The sequence below is a fragment of the Siphateles boraxobius genome, unplaced genomic scaffold (assembly GCF_051911475.1).
Source record: "Siphateles boraxobius isolate OS27281-9 unplaced genomic scaffold, OSU_SipBor_1 35, whole genome shotgun sequence".
Classification (NCBI taxonomy): Eukaryota; Metazoa; Chordata; class Actinopteri; order Cypriniformes; family Leuciscidae; genus Siphateles; species Siphateles boraxobius.
Genome location: NW_027508975.1, coordinates 7,240,190 through 7,256,360, shown reverse-complemented (window position 1 = coordinate 7,256,360; position 16,171 = coordinate 7,240,190). Strand labels below are relative to the sequence as shown.

The 16,171-nt window shown below is 37.8% G+C and overlaps 1 protein-coding gene across 4 annotated transcripts in view; it reads right to left on the bottom strand.

Annotated features, from left to right (window-relative positions):
- Positions 1 to 16,171, bottom strand: part of col8a2 (collagen, type VIII, alpha 2) — a 127,101-nt gene that overhangs the window by 5,178 nt on the left and 105,752 nt on the right. For 3 of the 4 annotated variants that reach the window (XM_077196165.1, XM_077196164.1, XM_077196163.1), the window contains exon 2: positions 2,022 to 2,202. In XM_077196165.1, the coding sequence (XP_077052280.1) occupies positions 2,022 to 2,175 (154 nt within the window). In that variant the 5' untranslated portion in view covers positions 2,176 to 2,202. Of the gene's footprint in view, positions 1 to 2,021; positions 2,203 to 5,231; positions 5,319 to 16,171 lie in introns of those variants that run through there. The other variant, XM_077196166.1, reaches the window with a different exon arrangement.

The window sequence follows — 16,171 nt, the reverse complement described above, 5'->3', positions numbered from 1 at the left end:
CTTTGATCATGAAGGTCTCCTATACACACCACTTTAGTTAGTTTAAATTCTCCAAACTCCAAACAAAAGCATTGAAGTAATTGAAAAGAACTGTATTACCATGATACATGTCTAAATACCATGCTACATTTTGGTACTTTTTAAATAAAAACTATATAAAAAAACTGTAACTTCCACTACATAAGTCAAATACAAACATGCACACTACACAGACGCACAAAACTGACTTTTTAAACAAATTAAAAAAGTTACCATATGCTAAGAGAATCAATCAATCCAAAAAGGCCAATAACAAGCAATCTTTATCAATATACCACATACATGCCAAGACCTCAATAACAATCAGCAGAGAAATGTACACAAACAACACTGTCTATATCTATAATCACATTTAGTTCACTGATTTTGATAATTAAGCATTCAAGTTACACTGTTTATAGCACTTTAGAGTGTATAACTCTCTTCTTTTTTTAAGTTTGTCTGATATATACTAGTTTGTCTATGCTAATACAAGTCATTTGAAGAGTATGACAATTGACCATGTAAATCAGATAGGTGAGTGCAGAACTATTCCAATTGACCTCAAATGGATAGTTCACCCAAAACCAAAAAAATCTGTCATAATTTACTCACCCCCATGTAATTCCAAACATGTATGACTATTCATTCTGAGCAACACAAAGGAGCATTTTCAACTGTTTTTGTCCACTGCACTTTTATTACCATATATAGTATGGATAAAAACACATTCTTCAACCTATCTTCTTTTGTGTTCCAAACAACATGAGGGTGAGTAAACGATGACCGAATGTTCCTCTTGGTGTAAACTCTCCCAAAGACCTGAACTATCACAAGTAGGTAAACCAATCACATCCCATCTTGACACATACACAACTATCCTACTCTGTACTCTTTTCTTTGCTGTATTTATCCTCCCTTTACCTGTGAATCTTCAGCACATCACAACAAAGAGCTTTCCATCTGACACCTCCCCTGGATTTCTCATCAGCCCAAGGCTCTCTTGAACCCTACTTGTTTCTGACACTGTCTTGACACACCCTTTTTTTTTTTGATTCCCTTCAGGCTTTGACTATGTGGACCTGTGATATACTGCTCTGAAGGGAGGTGACTTCACCCCACTCAGTCCCTCTTTCTCCTCCTCTGACACACTCACAATGCCCTCTCGTATATCAGAAAGGAGAAAAGAGTCAGTGGACGGCAAACCGCTCTTGTTCCCTCTCATTGTTCATCTCCAATTCTCTATTTCATGACTCTATTCTGCTTGAAGAATCTCAGTTTTTCAGGACTGTAAAAAGTGAATACACTAAACTGTTGCAAAAAATTATAATTCAGCTTTTAATTAAATGATTTTTCAATGCAAAAGTCTTATTCACTAACCTCCTGAAAACCAGCCAAAGTCATTCAAGAACGAAAACAAGTGTTTATGAGTGAGTCATTGCTTTTAAATTAATCATAAAGACAGTCACTTGTTTTGTTCCTGAATAAATCAGTATTTCTAACAAATCAGTCTAATGAATTATTGAAGTCACTGATAAAGACACTTGGCACCACCTACTGGTAACCTAACCTGCAGAAAAAGTCACTGAAAAATTCCCACAAATGCACAGACTGACAGTCTGTCCAGAACTAAAACATTCACGCTGAGTGATACAAATAGTAAAAAGTCTCAGTGCTGTCAGACCAGAACTAATCTTATATAAAAATAAGATATGTGGTGGAGTTGAGTGCACACACACACACACACACACACACACACACACACACACACACACACACACACACACACACACACACACACACACACACATCTATATATATATATATATATATATATATATATATATATATATATATATACAGTATATATATATATATATATATATTTTTAAAGAAATTAATACTTTTATTCAGACACATTAAATGAATAAATGGGTGGATGGGGAATCTAGATATATGTAATAATGGATAGAGAAATGACGTAGCTAATTAACAACACTTACCAAGATACTGGCCCTTGCCTTCTCTGAAGGGTGGCCCAACAGGCCCCTTCATCATGGGCTGCACGTATTTCATTTGAGGCAAGGGGGCGTAACCTCCACCCAGGACATGATTCCCCAGTGTTAGCAGGACACACAGCACTGTCAGCATGGTCATCGGCCTCTGAGATCACAAGCTTACAAACTGCAAAGAAAGAAAGAAAGATCATTGATTTACTGATTTTGGATCAGACTATGCATTTACCTCACAGACCTTGAAAAAAAATGTATATATTATATTATAAATCAAAATAATAATCTAATATTTATTAGACCTTTTTCACACATTGGGGTTATTTGGTACTCTTTCACTACCGTAATGTGCTCCAGTAAATGGGGATGCAGGATTTTTTTTGGGGGGGGTTTTTTGGGGGGGGGGGGTAATTTTAAATGCAATTTAAACAATCTAGGGTTGCTGCGCTTGTTTGTAGGGCTGCAGAATTTGCCCAAATGTTATGTTTATATATCAATATGGATATAAAATAATAATAATATGTCACATGTAAACGAACTGTGCTGCGCTTCACTCTGAAACATGCAGAACATACATTTATTTAATTAAACCACAGGCTTCTTTCTAAGATTTCACGAAGCCATATCGTGATTTCGGTTTTATTTTGATTAATTGAGCAGTCCTAGTGCTTTGTGTTAGACATTTGTTAAGGCCCCGATATACTTTAAGCAAAATCGACGAATGAACTGGTGTTATGTCATTTCAAACAAAATCTGGCAAAAATGAAGTTCGTTTCTGGAGTTCGAAACAGCTTGCCAAAGCGAACTTTCGGGAAAAGTACGCTCTGGCTGGTAAACACCCACGATCAACCATTGGCCCATGGGGATTAGTTCTGTTCAGTCCGTCGAGGTCAGACGCGAGTGAAAATATGAACACACTGAGACACTGACACTGTTTTTGATGTTTAATACTATTAAGCTGCTTGCTTTTAAACAATCTATTGTACAAACAGCTATATAAATAAACGTGTCATGACTTTACGGGAGTGCCGAATTGTAGAGCTTCTGTTCTGCAAATAAATCCGCATCGCCATGATCAGACGCTTTCTTAACTTTCTCACCGCTGTCATTTTTGCTGTGTGTTAATTTTGTTATTGAGAGGAAAGGCCGCAGCACATATTTACATATTCATCTAAACCCCGCTCTCAGCAGCATGGGATGTTAGCTAACATTTTACCGCTGGTCACGTATTTCGAACTTCTTTTCACCCCTAAGCGAAGAACGGAAAATAACACTGTGAGTATCGGGGCCTTTACTCATTGCATAATGTTTTCATCCCCTCTTATAGACAGAGTTCTTTACACCATGTTCTTTACTCAATTACTCATTTTTGGATACCTTATGGAGCATTTATTTTCTCTTCAGGCTCCCGTTTATGTTGGCTTTACCAATGTGCTAGATTGAATTTCAAAGTCCTACACCAGTCAGCATTACTGCTAGTAGTTGTAATACTGAGTGACAGTGGCATACATAAATGTGCTAGCCTGATCAGTGATGCCTGGCACAGGACATAGCACATGAAAGTTCTTCTTGGCTAAATAGAAAATAACCCCTAACACCGGTCCAAAAAAGTGAAGCCCATCATGTAAAACCTTAGAAGTGAAATGTTATTTTAGGCCTTGTTTCAGTACTTTGTGGAAAAAAAATCACAAAATCTTTGGGTTCAGTTTTAGACAAGCAGCCTGGTCAGAGGTACACGGTCTCACTAGAGGGCATGCGGAGATGCTTACAATAAGAGCCAGGAGGATCTTCCAACATGGCTGACTGTCGGACGGGTCACTGGGTAGGGTTATTGACCCCAAATAAGTTATGCCTGGGTGATGACCGATGAGGTACGGATGCCAAAGCCTAGGTAGGGCTCAGTGCCTCAGCGTTTGTTTAACCAGTCATTCCCCAAGACAGCTACAGCTGTTTGCTTTAATTTACTGCAGGAAGGAATGATAATTTCATCCTCATGTTACTCGCACCAAATATTTATATTTACACAGGTTTGATCAGGTGCATGGAGAGACTGGCTGGGAGAAGAGGGTGCTGATGGCATCAGGTTGGGGTTTAACAGTGGGGATATTGAGGATGTCAGATTACTTTGGTCTGTCTGCTGTCTGTTACTGCATTCTTTTGAGTGCTTGACACAGTTTGAGATTTGGAACAGGGGGGTAAATCATGATACATTCTTAAAGGGATAGTTCCCCCAAAAGTGAAAATCTGTCATCATTGACAAAAAAAAAACAAAAAAAAAATTTCATCCCAAACCTGTATGACTTCCTTTCTTCTCTGGAACATATATTTTTTTTCACTGTAAAATGAGTTAATGGGGTCCAGTGTTGTATGGACCCCCTGACTGTCGTTGCATGGGCAAAAACTGTTAAAAAAACAAACATTATTCCAATTATCTTCTTTTGTGTTCCACAGTGGAAAACAGTTGTAGGTTTATTAAACTGAAATATCCCGATTATCACAGAAGAAAGGAAATCATACAGGTTTGGAATAACATGAGATTGAGTAAATTAAGACAGAATTTAATTTGGGGGAGAATAAAATAATTAATAAATAGGTTAAACAAACAAACGTTTTATATTTGAATACATAAAATAAATAAATGCAATTCTTAACTGATATTTTTATAACTTAATTTAAAAATATTTTGTTTTCAAATAATTTTTCCTTAAGATTTAACTTTTTAAGATAAAACTTTAGAAGAATTCAAATTATATATAAAAAAAATCTTAACAAATCATAATAATTAACTTTTTACAGTTATGATAACCTCCAAAGGTAAGATGTTTAATGAATTTATTGACTTGTTTCAAATGTAAAGCATTACAACATAACACTATTATTTACCATTAACATTATACTATTAATAATACATATTACTATTTAGACTATTTATCTAAAAATCTGACCTCAGACATATTTATGAACAACTGTCCTGTGCTCTGATTAAATGTGGCAGTTCATTGATTGAAATATCAACCAATCTTTCACTTTTGTGCCCTGTGCGCCTAACCTGTGAAGCTTGTGGGACAGAGCTTAAAGTCTGCTGATCTTAAATTCTGTCCAAAAGCACATCGACATCCTATCCATGGCCTTCACAGTTCACAGGTTTTGGTTTGCCGTTCTCAGTGGACCTGGCCAAGCCAAGACACATTCATAACCTACCTCACTTCCTATTTCAATGTGCTGTGACAGCTGAACTTTCTCTCGTAACCGCAGGTTTGAACACAGAAACTCACTAGTCAGCCCGACTGCATCTGCAAGCATGAGACTTACAGGTCAGCTCAACTTTCTCCACAGTGCCACAGCTCAGCAAGAGACTCTTTAAATTCAAACACAAGGTTAATGGTGCCCCTTTCTCAAATATAAACCATTTCCACAATTTAAACAGTAAGAGGCTCCTGTAAGAATCATATCAAAGGCTGCACACATTTGAGGCCCTTTCCATGAATAGGGTACAAAATCATGTCTAAAACTCCTTAAAAAGTATTTTTTCTCTTCAACAAATGGTCAGTGAAAGAAGGTGCTTACGCTTTAGGAAATGCTATATAAACTATTTACTTTATATGGGCTTTACAAATTTTGGAAGGGTTAGTAGTGTTGGAAATGTAAATAAATAAATAAAAATGACCAAATTTAAACTTAAAACATTAATTTGTGTAACATTTAATTCATTTATTCTCTAAGAAACAAAATATTTTAATCTACTTAATGTGCACACACACACACACACACACACACACACGCACACACACACACACACCCCTAAACACAACCCTTACAGAAAACTTGCTGCATTTTTACATTTTCAATAATACATAATTTAGTATGATTTATAAGGGTTTTTCCACATAGGAAAAAATACAATGAATTAAACATCGATTCAGCAAGTTATGTAAAATTATGAAAATATTCTTAATTGAACTGTAAAAAAATATATTATTTTGATTGTTTGATACTGTCAAGATGGTCAGGACCTCTGAGACTGGACAGGCCAAAATCCCGCCTTGCATAGGGGCTGTTTTTCATGCTAGGCTAATGTTATGTTAAATACTATCTATCATATCGAACTGTTCTAAAAATGTGCATCTATTCAATCAATCAATCAATAAAGGGAGGGAGACTAAAGTTGTAGTTTGTGCCTGTGTTGCATCCATGGAAATCAAAAAATCAGAAAAGTGTGGCAGAGCACATGTCCATCCATGTCAAACCACATCTGCAGGGAACCTGGTTTAACTGCAGCTTCTGCACTAGCTAGCCAGAAAGATGAGAAAAAAGCCAGACATGGTCAGACTCGCTGTGTTTTCCCAATCAGCAAGACTCCAAACAGGGCACTCTGCGTCTGTTTGCTTTGCCTAATTCACTGTGGTTCACTGGCGTTTCCCTCTTTTATCATTTTCGATTTTAGTTTTTTAATGTTATTCTTACTGGAATTTCGGTTCAGGGCTCTGCTGGGCTCCGGCAGGACAATTTGGGGCTTTGCTCCGGCCTTGAAGCCCTCCTACAGTGTATAGCGTAGTGCTATGCTTTTTTGCCACCGAGAGAGCCATACAGCACTGCGGTTGCCATCTTATTTTACTGCTGCGTAAGGATGTACGGTCCCAAAAACCATGAGTGAGCCTGGGTAATTAGTCACGTCTGTGTGAGCATCTGTATTTCTGCTCGCTGAAAAACTTGCTTCCTCCTAGTTCTCACATGTAGCCGTTTCCCCCTCCAGGAAAAACATGATCACAAGTCGAAGTCACATAAGCAGGGAGGCCAAGAGTAAGAAAGAGAGAGTCAGGCAAACAGGGCAAAAACAGAAAGCGACTGAGAGCATTGGTGGTATACAGCCAACTTGGTTAGTTGTTGAATAGTTGGCTCTCGTTGGTGGTGGTAGGGGGATGGCTGAGCCTTTCTTGGGGGTTGTGGTATTGTGGGAAGGATAATTTAGACGTTCTTAACAAAGTGTCTCGCTCTGAGCAGCCGTCTCAACACTAAAAACGATCAGAATCAGACATTACCCTTGTTGCACAGGCCGGTACAATCTGTTTATCCAATGTTTTTCTTGAAAAGCTCTGCAGACGCAGTAAAAAAGTCTCACGCAATCCGTCTGGCCAAGCGCTCGGCCATGCATGCGCACACTCTGTGTTTACAGCGCACACCTGAGGTCTAGAACACAGATATGGACATAACAATGAGCGACTGCCAAATGTCTATAACACAAAAAATCAGGAGCTTCTGAATAAATAAAGCCAGTCACAAGCATTAAAGTAATTCGAAAGAGAAGGAGACATTTGGCAAAAGGTGGTTATGGTTTATCTAAAACAGATTTATAAAGCATTTAAGTCAGTTGCACATTAGAATTTACAGCAACAGCTAACAAAATTTAAAACAGAAATTGTTTTAAGTGCAGAAAGAGAAACAAGGAAGCATTTGCCCATGGTGAAAGCCATTTCATGGCTTTCCCATCGCGAGTCGGCCTCCAAATCAGAAAATAACATAGACAAATTCCTTCAGCAAGACCAAAAATGAGCTTTAAAAGCATTTCCATGTAATTCACCTTTAATCAGTCCTGTGAAACCCAATCAGAAAGACCTGTCCTTGTGCGAAAACAGGAAAATTAGAAAAACACAAAGCATTACTTTTCGCTATACCACTTACGCTTACTGCATGCGGGCAGAAAATTAGGCAAAACTCTGCAGGGGCCAAAACCTACTGGCCTAAACTCTAAAAACAACATGGCACCTCAGGTGGTAACCAAGACACCAAAACTGAGTGAGCCACAAGTAAACATCTCAAAAGGAAGCTATTCCCACCATTCATCAGCTTAAACAGATGTCTCTTTCCATGTTTACTGGAGCTGTAAGACTTTTGCAGAGAAATAAACATGAATTTATCAGTCCAGTAAAATGAGTAAATATTGTTCATTACATATATACTACCGAAATTGTAACAATATAAAGCGGGTTGAAAATCGACAAAGTTATACTTTTTACACTAATAAATTATTAAAATGTTTAGACCTTTCTGTTTTTTCTGCCACATTCATAATTATTAATTTTGCTGCTGCAGTAAGCTTAATGCGTGCGCTTGAGCACTTAATTTGCATTTTAAAGGCTCATGTTTAGCTTTTCTCTTTAATGTAGCACATTATTAGCATCAATGTTTCAGATAATATTCTTTCTCAGCCCTGAAACTTAAATATATACCTGGCTTGGGATCAGAAAATAGTTAAATAATTAAATTAATGTCATACACTAATAGCTTAAATGAACCACAATTAATATGAATTTGTTTTCAAATATTGAGAAGTTTTCAAATAATAAAAAGCAGTGAAGTTTTATTTTTTCAAATAGTAATAATAATAATAACATACAAATACATACTTTTCAAGAATTTTATTTTAACTTAATGTGCCATCATAATGCAGAAATTGCAAGAATATATGGATTGCATTTTTGTATGCATTCATGACATTGGGTCTCAAACCAACACATACACTCCCAGTTTCACAGACAAGGTTTAAACCTGATCCCAGATTAAAATGCACGTTTGTGCTGTTTTAACTAACAGCGACTTGCACCAATAATAAAATATGTCAGTGCCATTATTTTGTCTCAAAATTCACACAAGGAATGTTTTTTTTCTAAGGCATGAATGACCTAATTAAAATAAGGCCTGATCCTTAATCTAAACCCTGTCTATGAAACCAGGCCATAGTGTTTTAGTGTTTTATGAACGTACATGAAAGTGTGTCTGTGTGTGGCATGCGAGAGAGCGTGTGTTTGCACAGTACAGGCACATGTCTGTTTGAAAGGCACCATGCTTATGGAGTCAGTGAGAAGGGCGGAAATTGGGTCTGAGAGTTTTATTCCATAAATCAACTTTTCACCATGAGTTAAATCTCAGGAGGGGCCGGACGGTGCTTAACCTGTAACGGCCTCCTCGTCTGCCAAACATATATCGCTCTTTTTCCCCCCTATATAAACGATGTAATCGGCTACCCTAGTAACTATACAGCACTGCACAAACATTTAGGAACGCGGTGGTCATTTTCAACACCCTGCACATTTACTTTCTCTGATTGCATGGCATATTAGTGGCCACCGTGACCTTAGCCCAGTGTGGATATTAAAATGGCTAAATTGGCTCTCAGAGAGCATTTCTCAGACACGTTGACCTACAGAGCAAGTCTCAGAAGCAGACGGGTAATTGTGCAGCCGTCCCCCCTCTGTGACAACATTTAACAGAATCGGTCTATAAATCATCTATTTAATGCTGTCAGGGTCCTGCTGAGGTGTGACTTAAGCTGCTGTTTTGTTTTTCGCCCCTTTCCTTTTTTCCATCAGTGGGGCCTCCAGCCTGCCCCAGGGCCCCATAGATGTTATGCAATGGCCCGTAAGCCAACGCTCCTGTCAAGTTAAATGTGACAGATAAACAGTGAATTCAAGTGCCGCACTTCTACTGTTTGACCACTTTAAATGGGGTTTGTGGATACTGTGTGAACAGGTTCTTCTCAGGTAGTTCAGATGAAGCTCCCTCTATCGTGCCCTTGAGGAAATGTTCTCTTAGACACAGTAAATAACAGACACTGTTCATCTTAGCTGTCTCGACTTCTTGGCTGTGCGAATGATGCACATACCTTTCGCAGTCTCGGGAATACAACATCTTGTTTTTTGCCACATGCCTTCTCAGACACACACATGTAGAATACAGAAGAAGTGAGTGTTTGGGTTACACCAGCTGGACCATTAGCACATGTGCTCCTAGGTTATTGTGGAGAAATTACTTTCTTTTTGGTTTTAATTAGAAATTGGCAACTGGGGTGTCTGGGGTGCCTCACCTGAGACCATAATGAACATATGTTGTACTACTATCCCTTCTTCATTTTACTCTTTATCACTCATTCTTTTCAGATTTAAAGCTTTATTAGCATGACAAACAAGGGAGTGCATTGCTAAAGCATTACATACGCAAAACAAATGAATGTCGTGTAAATTCAGTGCAGACTTTCATATCTAGATTTGAATGGGAACACTAGCAGCTTGCTATGCTGCAAACATAGTAGCATACCCTGGAAAAAGTAGGCTATTACAGCTACCATTAAGCTCCCCTTTAATAAATTACCTAGCTAAACTACAAGCTACTAACAAGACATACTTCAGTCTAAATACTTGGTTTTTAAAAACTAATAAAACTACCAAGTTTGTGGCAAATAATGACAAAAAGTGATGTCTGCTACTCTGCTACTTAAAAAATAGCGGTGGAATAGCAAGATAATTTTGGTTTGTGAACAAAGCCCTTAGACTAACTGGCTGAGCACATCTCTTCAGGGGTCTGTGGGGTCGATGAGTTTAGGTGTGTGTGAAGAATCTGATGCCCCCTCACTTTTTCTCCACCGCACATTGGCCTGTTGAGTAAGATGCACTGATGTTTTTTCACCTCATCTTCATGAATTAAAGTATTCTGTAATTTAATCATTCATAATGGAAAACAAAGGAGGGCATCTGAGTTGAGCAGATTGAACACTTTAAGAGACAGAAAAATGGCTGTGGAGAGAGAGAAAAAAGTAAAATGTCTCCAACTGAGTCACTTTGTTTTGTTAATTGTGGAGAAATATCTGATTAAGACAGCTGCAAATACAATCCAGGTGTTAGCTAAAAAAAAACACTTAGCTTACAGGGAAACGCTCACATTCTTTCCTATTCCACATGAATATGAAAAAGAGATGTAAAGGCGCTGTAATCAGGACTGATGCCTTGAGGGACAGTTTTCTTAGAGCATACACATATGAACAAATACTTGATAAATAGAATGAGGGTGTTGAATGTGTGTATACTATAGTACGTGTAAACATAGAACTGAGAAACAGCTGATAATTTAACATCAGATTAGCATGTTCTGTTTGTCCCTATGTTGAAAAGGGACTTAAAAAGAAAAAAAATTATATATATATATATATATATATATATATATATATATATATATATAATTTGGTTGAAACTCTCGGATACTAAGGCTGAGTCTGAAATCACCCCATATACCCTTAAATAGGGCACTATTTGAGGGGAGAGCCATTTGTAGTGGTGTCCGAAACCATTGTGGACGTTATAGACTGCATTCATTCAATCACATAAAGCATTTCTCGCCAGAAGATGCCACCCGCCGCTGAATCATCCATTTTCCAAACCGCTGGTCCAAATGTGGGTACAACGTATCCAATATCATACAGGTATAAATTATTTTTAATTGATTATTAATTAAGGTTTATAAATGCTAGTTTTCATAATAGAGTTCAAAATAAATCTTTGCATTACTACTGGAGCTGCCAGTTTGCTAAGTTTCAAATGATTATTAAACAGCAATGCAAAATTGGCAGGCCTATATTAGTGGATGTAGGGATTAGTGAATAAGGGTCTAGGGGGTGACTTTGAACACAGAATAAGATTCCAGTATTTGGGGGGAAAAGAGGTAAAGATAAAGTGTCATTTAATTAAAATCAACTCCTCTACAATATCTTGAATATGAGTAGGCAAATAAAATTTACAAATGAAAATAAAAATATATATTTGACAGCCACTCCAACGATAAAAATATATTGTAAGTAATAATCCATGCAGGAGTACAGTTTGTTTGACTGGCATGACCTGTGCTCTGGCTGTGTTCCTGTTGAGTGTGTCTAGGTCTGATTGCCCTCCTCTCTCCACAGACACAGACACAATCTGATCCCCACGTCCCTCCTCCCCTCCTCTGTCAACAGTTTCTGTTTTTCCCCTTACCACTTTTTCTTTCTCACTTTCTCACTCCCTCTCCTTTTCTCAACATATCTCTCCTCTTTCCATTATATGTCTTTTTTGAAGTTGAGCTGGCAGTCTCTCTCTCTCTACTTATCTCTTTCTTTTTCACTACAAAATAATTTTCTTAATTAGCATTTTTTTCTTGTGTCCTGTTAGAAATATCTAAACACCCTTAAACAAAATAAAATTCTATGAGAGAGAAATTTGTGCACACAAGAGACTATAAAAGCTTGTTTCTGCCACGGAATAAAAAAAAACAGAAAAGGTAATTGAAATAGGTAAAAACAATTGCATGTTTACATCTCATAATTCTGACTTATTTTCATCAGAATTGTGATATAAACTTGCAATTGCAAGTTATAAAGTCCGAATTGCCAGATATTAACTCAATTCTGAGAAATAAAGGTCAGAATTGTGAATTGTCACAATTACCTTTTGTATTTTTTTTTATTCCATGGCAGAAACAAGCTTCCATAAGAGATGCACAAGTTCAAGGTTTAAAAATCTAATATAATATAATGTAAAATACTTTTCATACCTGTTTTAAACAAATATCACACAATTTTCTTAGATTTATGCTTAAAAAAGAACACAAAAATACCAATGAAACAAGTAATTTAAAGGGACAGTTTACCCAAAAATTTAAATATTGTCATCACTTACTCACCCTCAAGTTGTTGGTGGGCAGTTGACGGTAGCCATTGACTTCAATTGTATTTTTTCCTACTCTGGAAGTCAATGGCTACAGTCAACTGTCTAGTTACCAACATTCTTTAAAATATCTTCTTTTATGTTCAATAGAGTAAAGAAACTCATACATGTTTAAAAACAACATGAAGGTGAGTAAGTGATGACAAAATTTTCATTTTTGGGTGAACTATACCTTTAAGTAAACTTAATTCATGTTATATTGTTTGAAAGCTAGGATACTTCACCCACAAATTAAAATGTCATTATTTACTCACTCTTATGTTATAGCAGCCCTGTATGACTTTTCTCCCATTTTTCACATGCAATTAAACATTTTAAGGTTTTAATTTCAATCAATTATTTTTAAGTTTCAATACAGACTCAAAAGGACCATAAAAGTACCATAAAAGCGATTTTCGCTGACGATGAGCCGAGTGAACATGCAAATTCATTCCCTGACATTAGATGGCGCTTATGTACATGAAAGACATGAAAGTCTATGTACATGAAAGACAATTAAGTGAAATGAAACTCACCATCAAGGCCCATTTGCTTTGCAGTACCACTCCATAAAAGTTCTCTTTTATCAATATTTTTGTATTCACTGTCGCGTTTGTCATACAGTTCCTTATGTTCCAACACCAACGAGACCAGCAGCTCTACATTTATCTTGGCTTGCATCTTCCTCGTCTTCTTCCTGGCAGTGTGTAGACGCTACTTGGCGTATATCTTCTTCGCCGTTACGTATGTGTGCTCGGCAAGACCGTTTTGTGTTTGAGTGCCCTCAAGTTGTGTTTTACTGTAACTTCAGAAGCTCCAGACACGTGAGCAAAAGCGGCAATCTCATTGGTCGGATAGTTTTTGACGCGGCGCGTCAAACCGAAAAAACATACCCGAAGTGTTTTTTAAAAAATGACGCTTTTAAGCGTGCCGTTTTTCGCGTCGGTGTGCACACTCACATTGGCGCCCTTTGTTTAATCACAAGGCGTTAAACGTCGTGAATATCACGCGCGAAATTCGTCCCGGTGTGAACACGACTTAAGCCTAAAATTGGCATAAACTGTAAACTTGTCGCCCAAATCTGATTGGTTGATCGAAATGTTGTCCCAGGATCAACAAAGAACACTGTGTGTAGTAGCAGCTGGGAAAGAGCATTCAAAGAGCAGTCATCAGCTGGCTGTGTTTTGTCTTTGCAGTCTGTGCCATATATTCAGCCTGGGTGACGAATGGCCCGCTGTACTCCTCAATGTGGGTGGCACTCGTCAGTGGAGCAAGACCTACATGTGTAGGTGAACTCCTTGGATGCATAACATGTACATACATATGTCTGATGTGAATGTGGGGCCCCAGGATTCTGTCAAGCTAAAATTACTCTGGGATTTCTACAGAACGAAGAACAGTCCGGCTCCAGTGTGCATTGAGAATGATAAATGAGTACTGTACTTAAATCTTGCCCTTCCCTTAGATCATCCAAATATTTTTCATTCAGCTCATCCAGTCACAAAGGATAAGCTTTCCTCTGTACAAATAGGCACAATTACAAGTTTCTGGAACCCAGGCCAATGGCTACATGGATTTAGACTTGTTTTAGCTATACAGGGTGTTAACTTATGGAGTACCAAATAATTGGCATCCACCAGGGAAATCACACTTAATCCAAAGGTTCGCTGTTCTCTAGAGCTGGAAACATTCGGACTTGGTCTCAAGTGAGAATCGCTTCCAGAAGGAAAGCGAGTGACCTGCAGGTTCATTTCTATTATGAAATTCTAATCCATTGCTGACACTCCATTAAAATTCTTGCTAAACTAACATGGCTTGTGATGGTGCTGGCCGACGCAGTCTGCTTGCTGTCCATGGCAAAATAGAAAAATGATTGTTGTTCTGAGCACCTACATTGCCACCCACTGCAGATATCTGACATGCTTATTAGGGATGGTGTGGCAGTTAGCAAAAAAGTTTCTGTAGTGCAAGTCATGATCAATCACCATGCCATTGTGCAAGACCACCAAAAATAAAAGTTCTGTCATCATTTACTCTCCCTCATGTCATTCTAGAACCATATGAATTTCTTCAGTGGAACTCAAAAGCATACGCTGTTCACTCTGTACTCTCATAACATACAATGAAAGTGAATGGGGACTAAGGGCTGTCAAGCTCCGAAAAAATTTAAGTAAATAGTTCATTATGACTCAAGTCTTCTGAAGTCATACAATAGCTTTGTGTGAGAAAGAGACTAAATTTGATGTAGTATTCAATGGAAATCTTGCCTGAAAACTGTGGTCAGGTTAAATTAAATTAATTATATAGCGCTTTTTCACAATACACATTGTTTCAAAGCAGCTTTACAAAGCATGATGTTAATGATCATAGTTTACATTTTGTGTTGACATATGTTCATTATTTACTTTCATTATATGAAAAATGGCAGCTTGGACAATCTGCTATAAATATCTATAAAGCTATAAAGTATTTTGGAGAAACAAACTGGCTTTTCACCCTGCACTTAACCCCGGGTTATTATCGTTCTTAAACCCGCTTTTAACACCGGTTAAAGGAGCGTTTCACACTTGAAAATTAGGAGCGGGGTTAGCGTCGCTTTTTACCCGGGGTTATGAAACTCTGCTCTGGTTAGCAACACTTTTGCGGTGCCAAACTTGTACAGTGTGAAACGATGGGGTATTAGAATGTTACAACTAATGTAACGCGCAATGCTAGAGCGTTTATGTAAACAGGTCACGTGCTGCGTTTGTCCATTCAGAAACACTGACACTGCAAATATGCAAATAAGGACTTTAATCTAAGGTTTAGGAATGTGCAGTGTGAAACAGCAGTTTATGAATTAACAACAGTTTATGTTAACCCCGGGTATAGTATGAGCAATGTGAAACGTCAATAAAGATAACCCAGGATTCCGTTTGCCCAGGGTTTAGAATGTCCAAGGGTTAACTATTTCAAGTGTGAAAAGCCCTAAAGACAGCCATATAGGGTCTGAAAGACACAAAAGCATGAATAATGAATTTTTGATTGAACTATTCCTTCAATCCCAGATTTGCTCAAGGGGGATGGATAAAAACGTCTGCTAAATGACTACTTACAATCACTGTATCACTGTGTCTGATGGGTATCCAAGACACATGGAAATCCTCCACTGTATTATCACAGTCTGGATGGTAGAGAAAAAGATTCAGGCTCTGTGATGAGAGTGAAGGGTGAGAGAGTTTGAGGATTATAATTTAATAAGAGCCAGGAAATCTTTGTCAAACCCCCTCAAGGGGAGGAAAAGCTGTGGTGTTCTGTGGCAGACAGCAGGATCTCACACAGTGAGACAGGTCTGCTCCTCTGACACAGGGATGAAAGGCTAGCTATATTAGCATCACAAACCACAGCCAAAGCCACTGTCTGAGGTGGGGATAGCCTCTTCCATCATTCTAAGAGAGAAAAATATATGGGAAACTGCACATTGCAGGATGTTGATACATCTTACTACTCAACCAATACTTTCTGGAGTCCAAAAGCAAATTTTTCAATCTACTCAACTGTTTGTAAACGCACAACACTGTATTAGAAAAAACCTTGGAGAAACACTAAAAGTATATGCATTTACATTCATGGATGAATATATTTACTCCAGAAGCT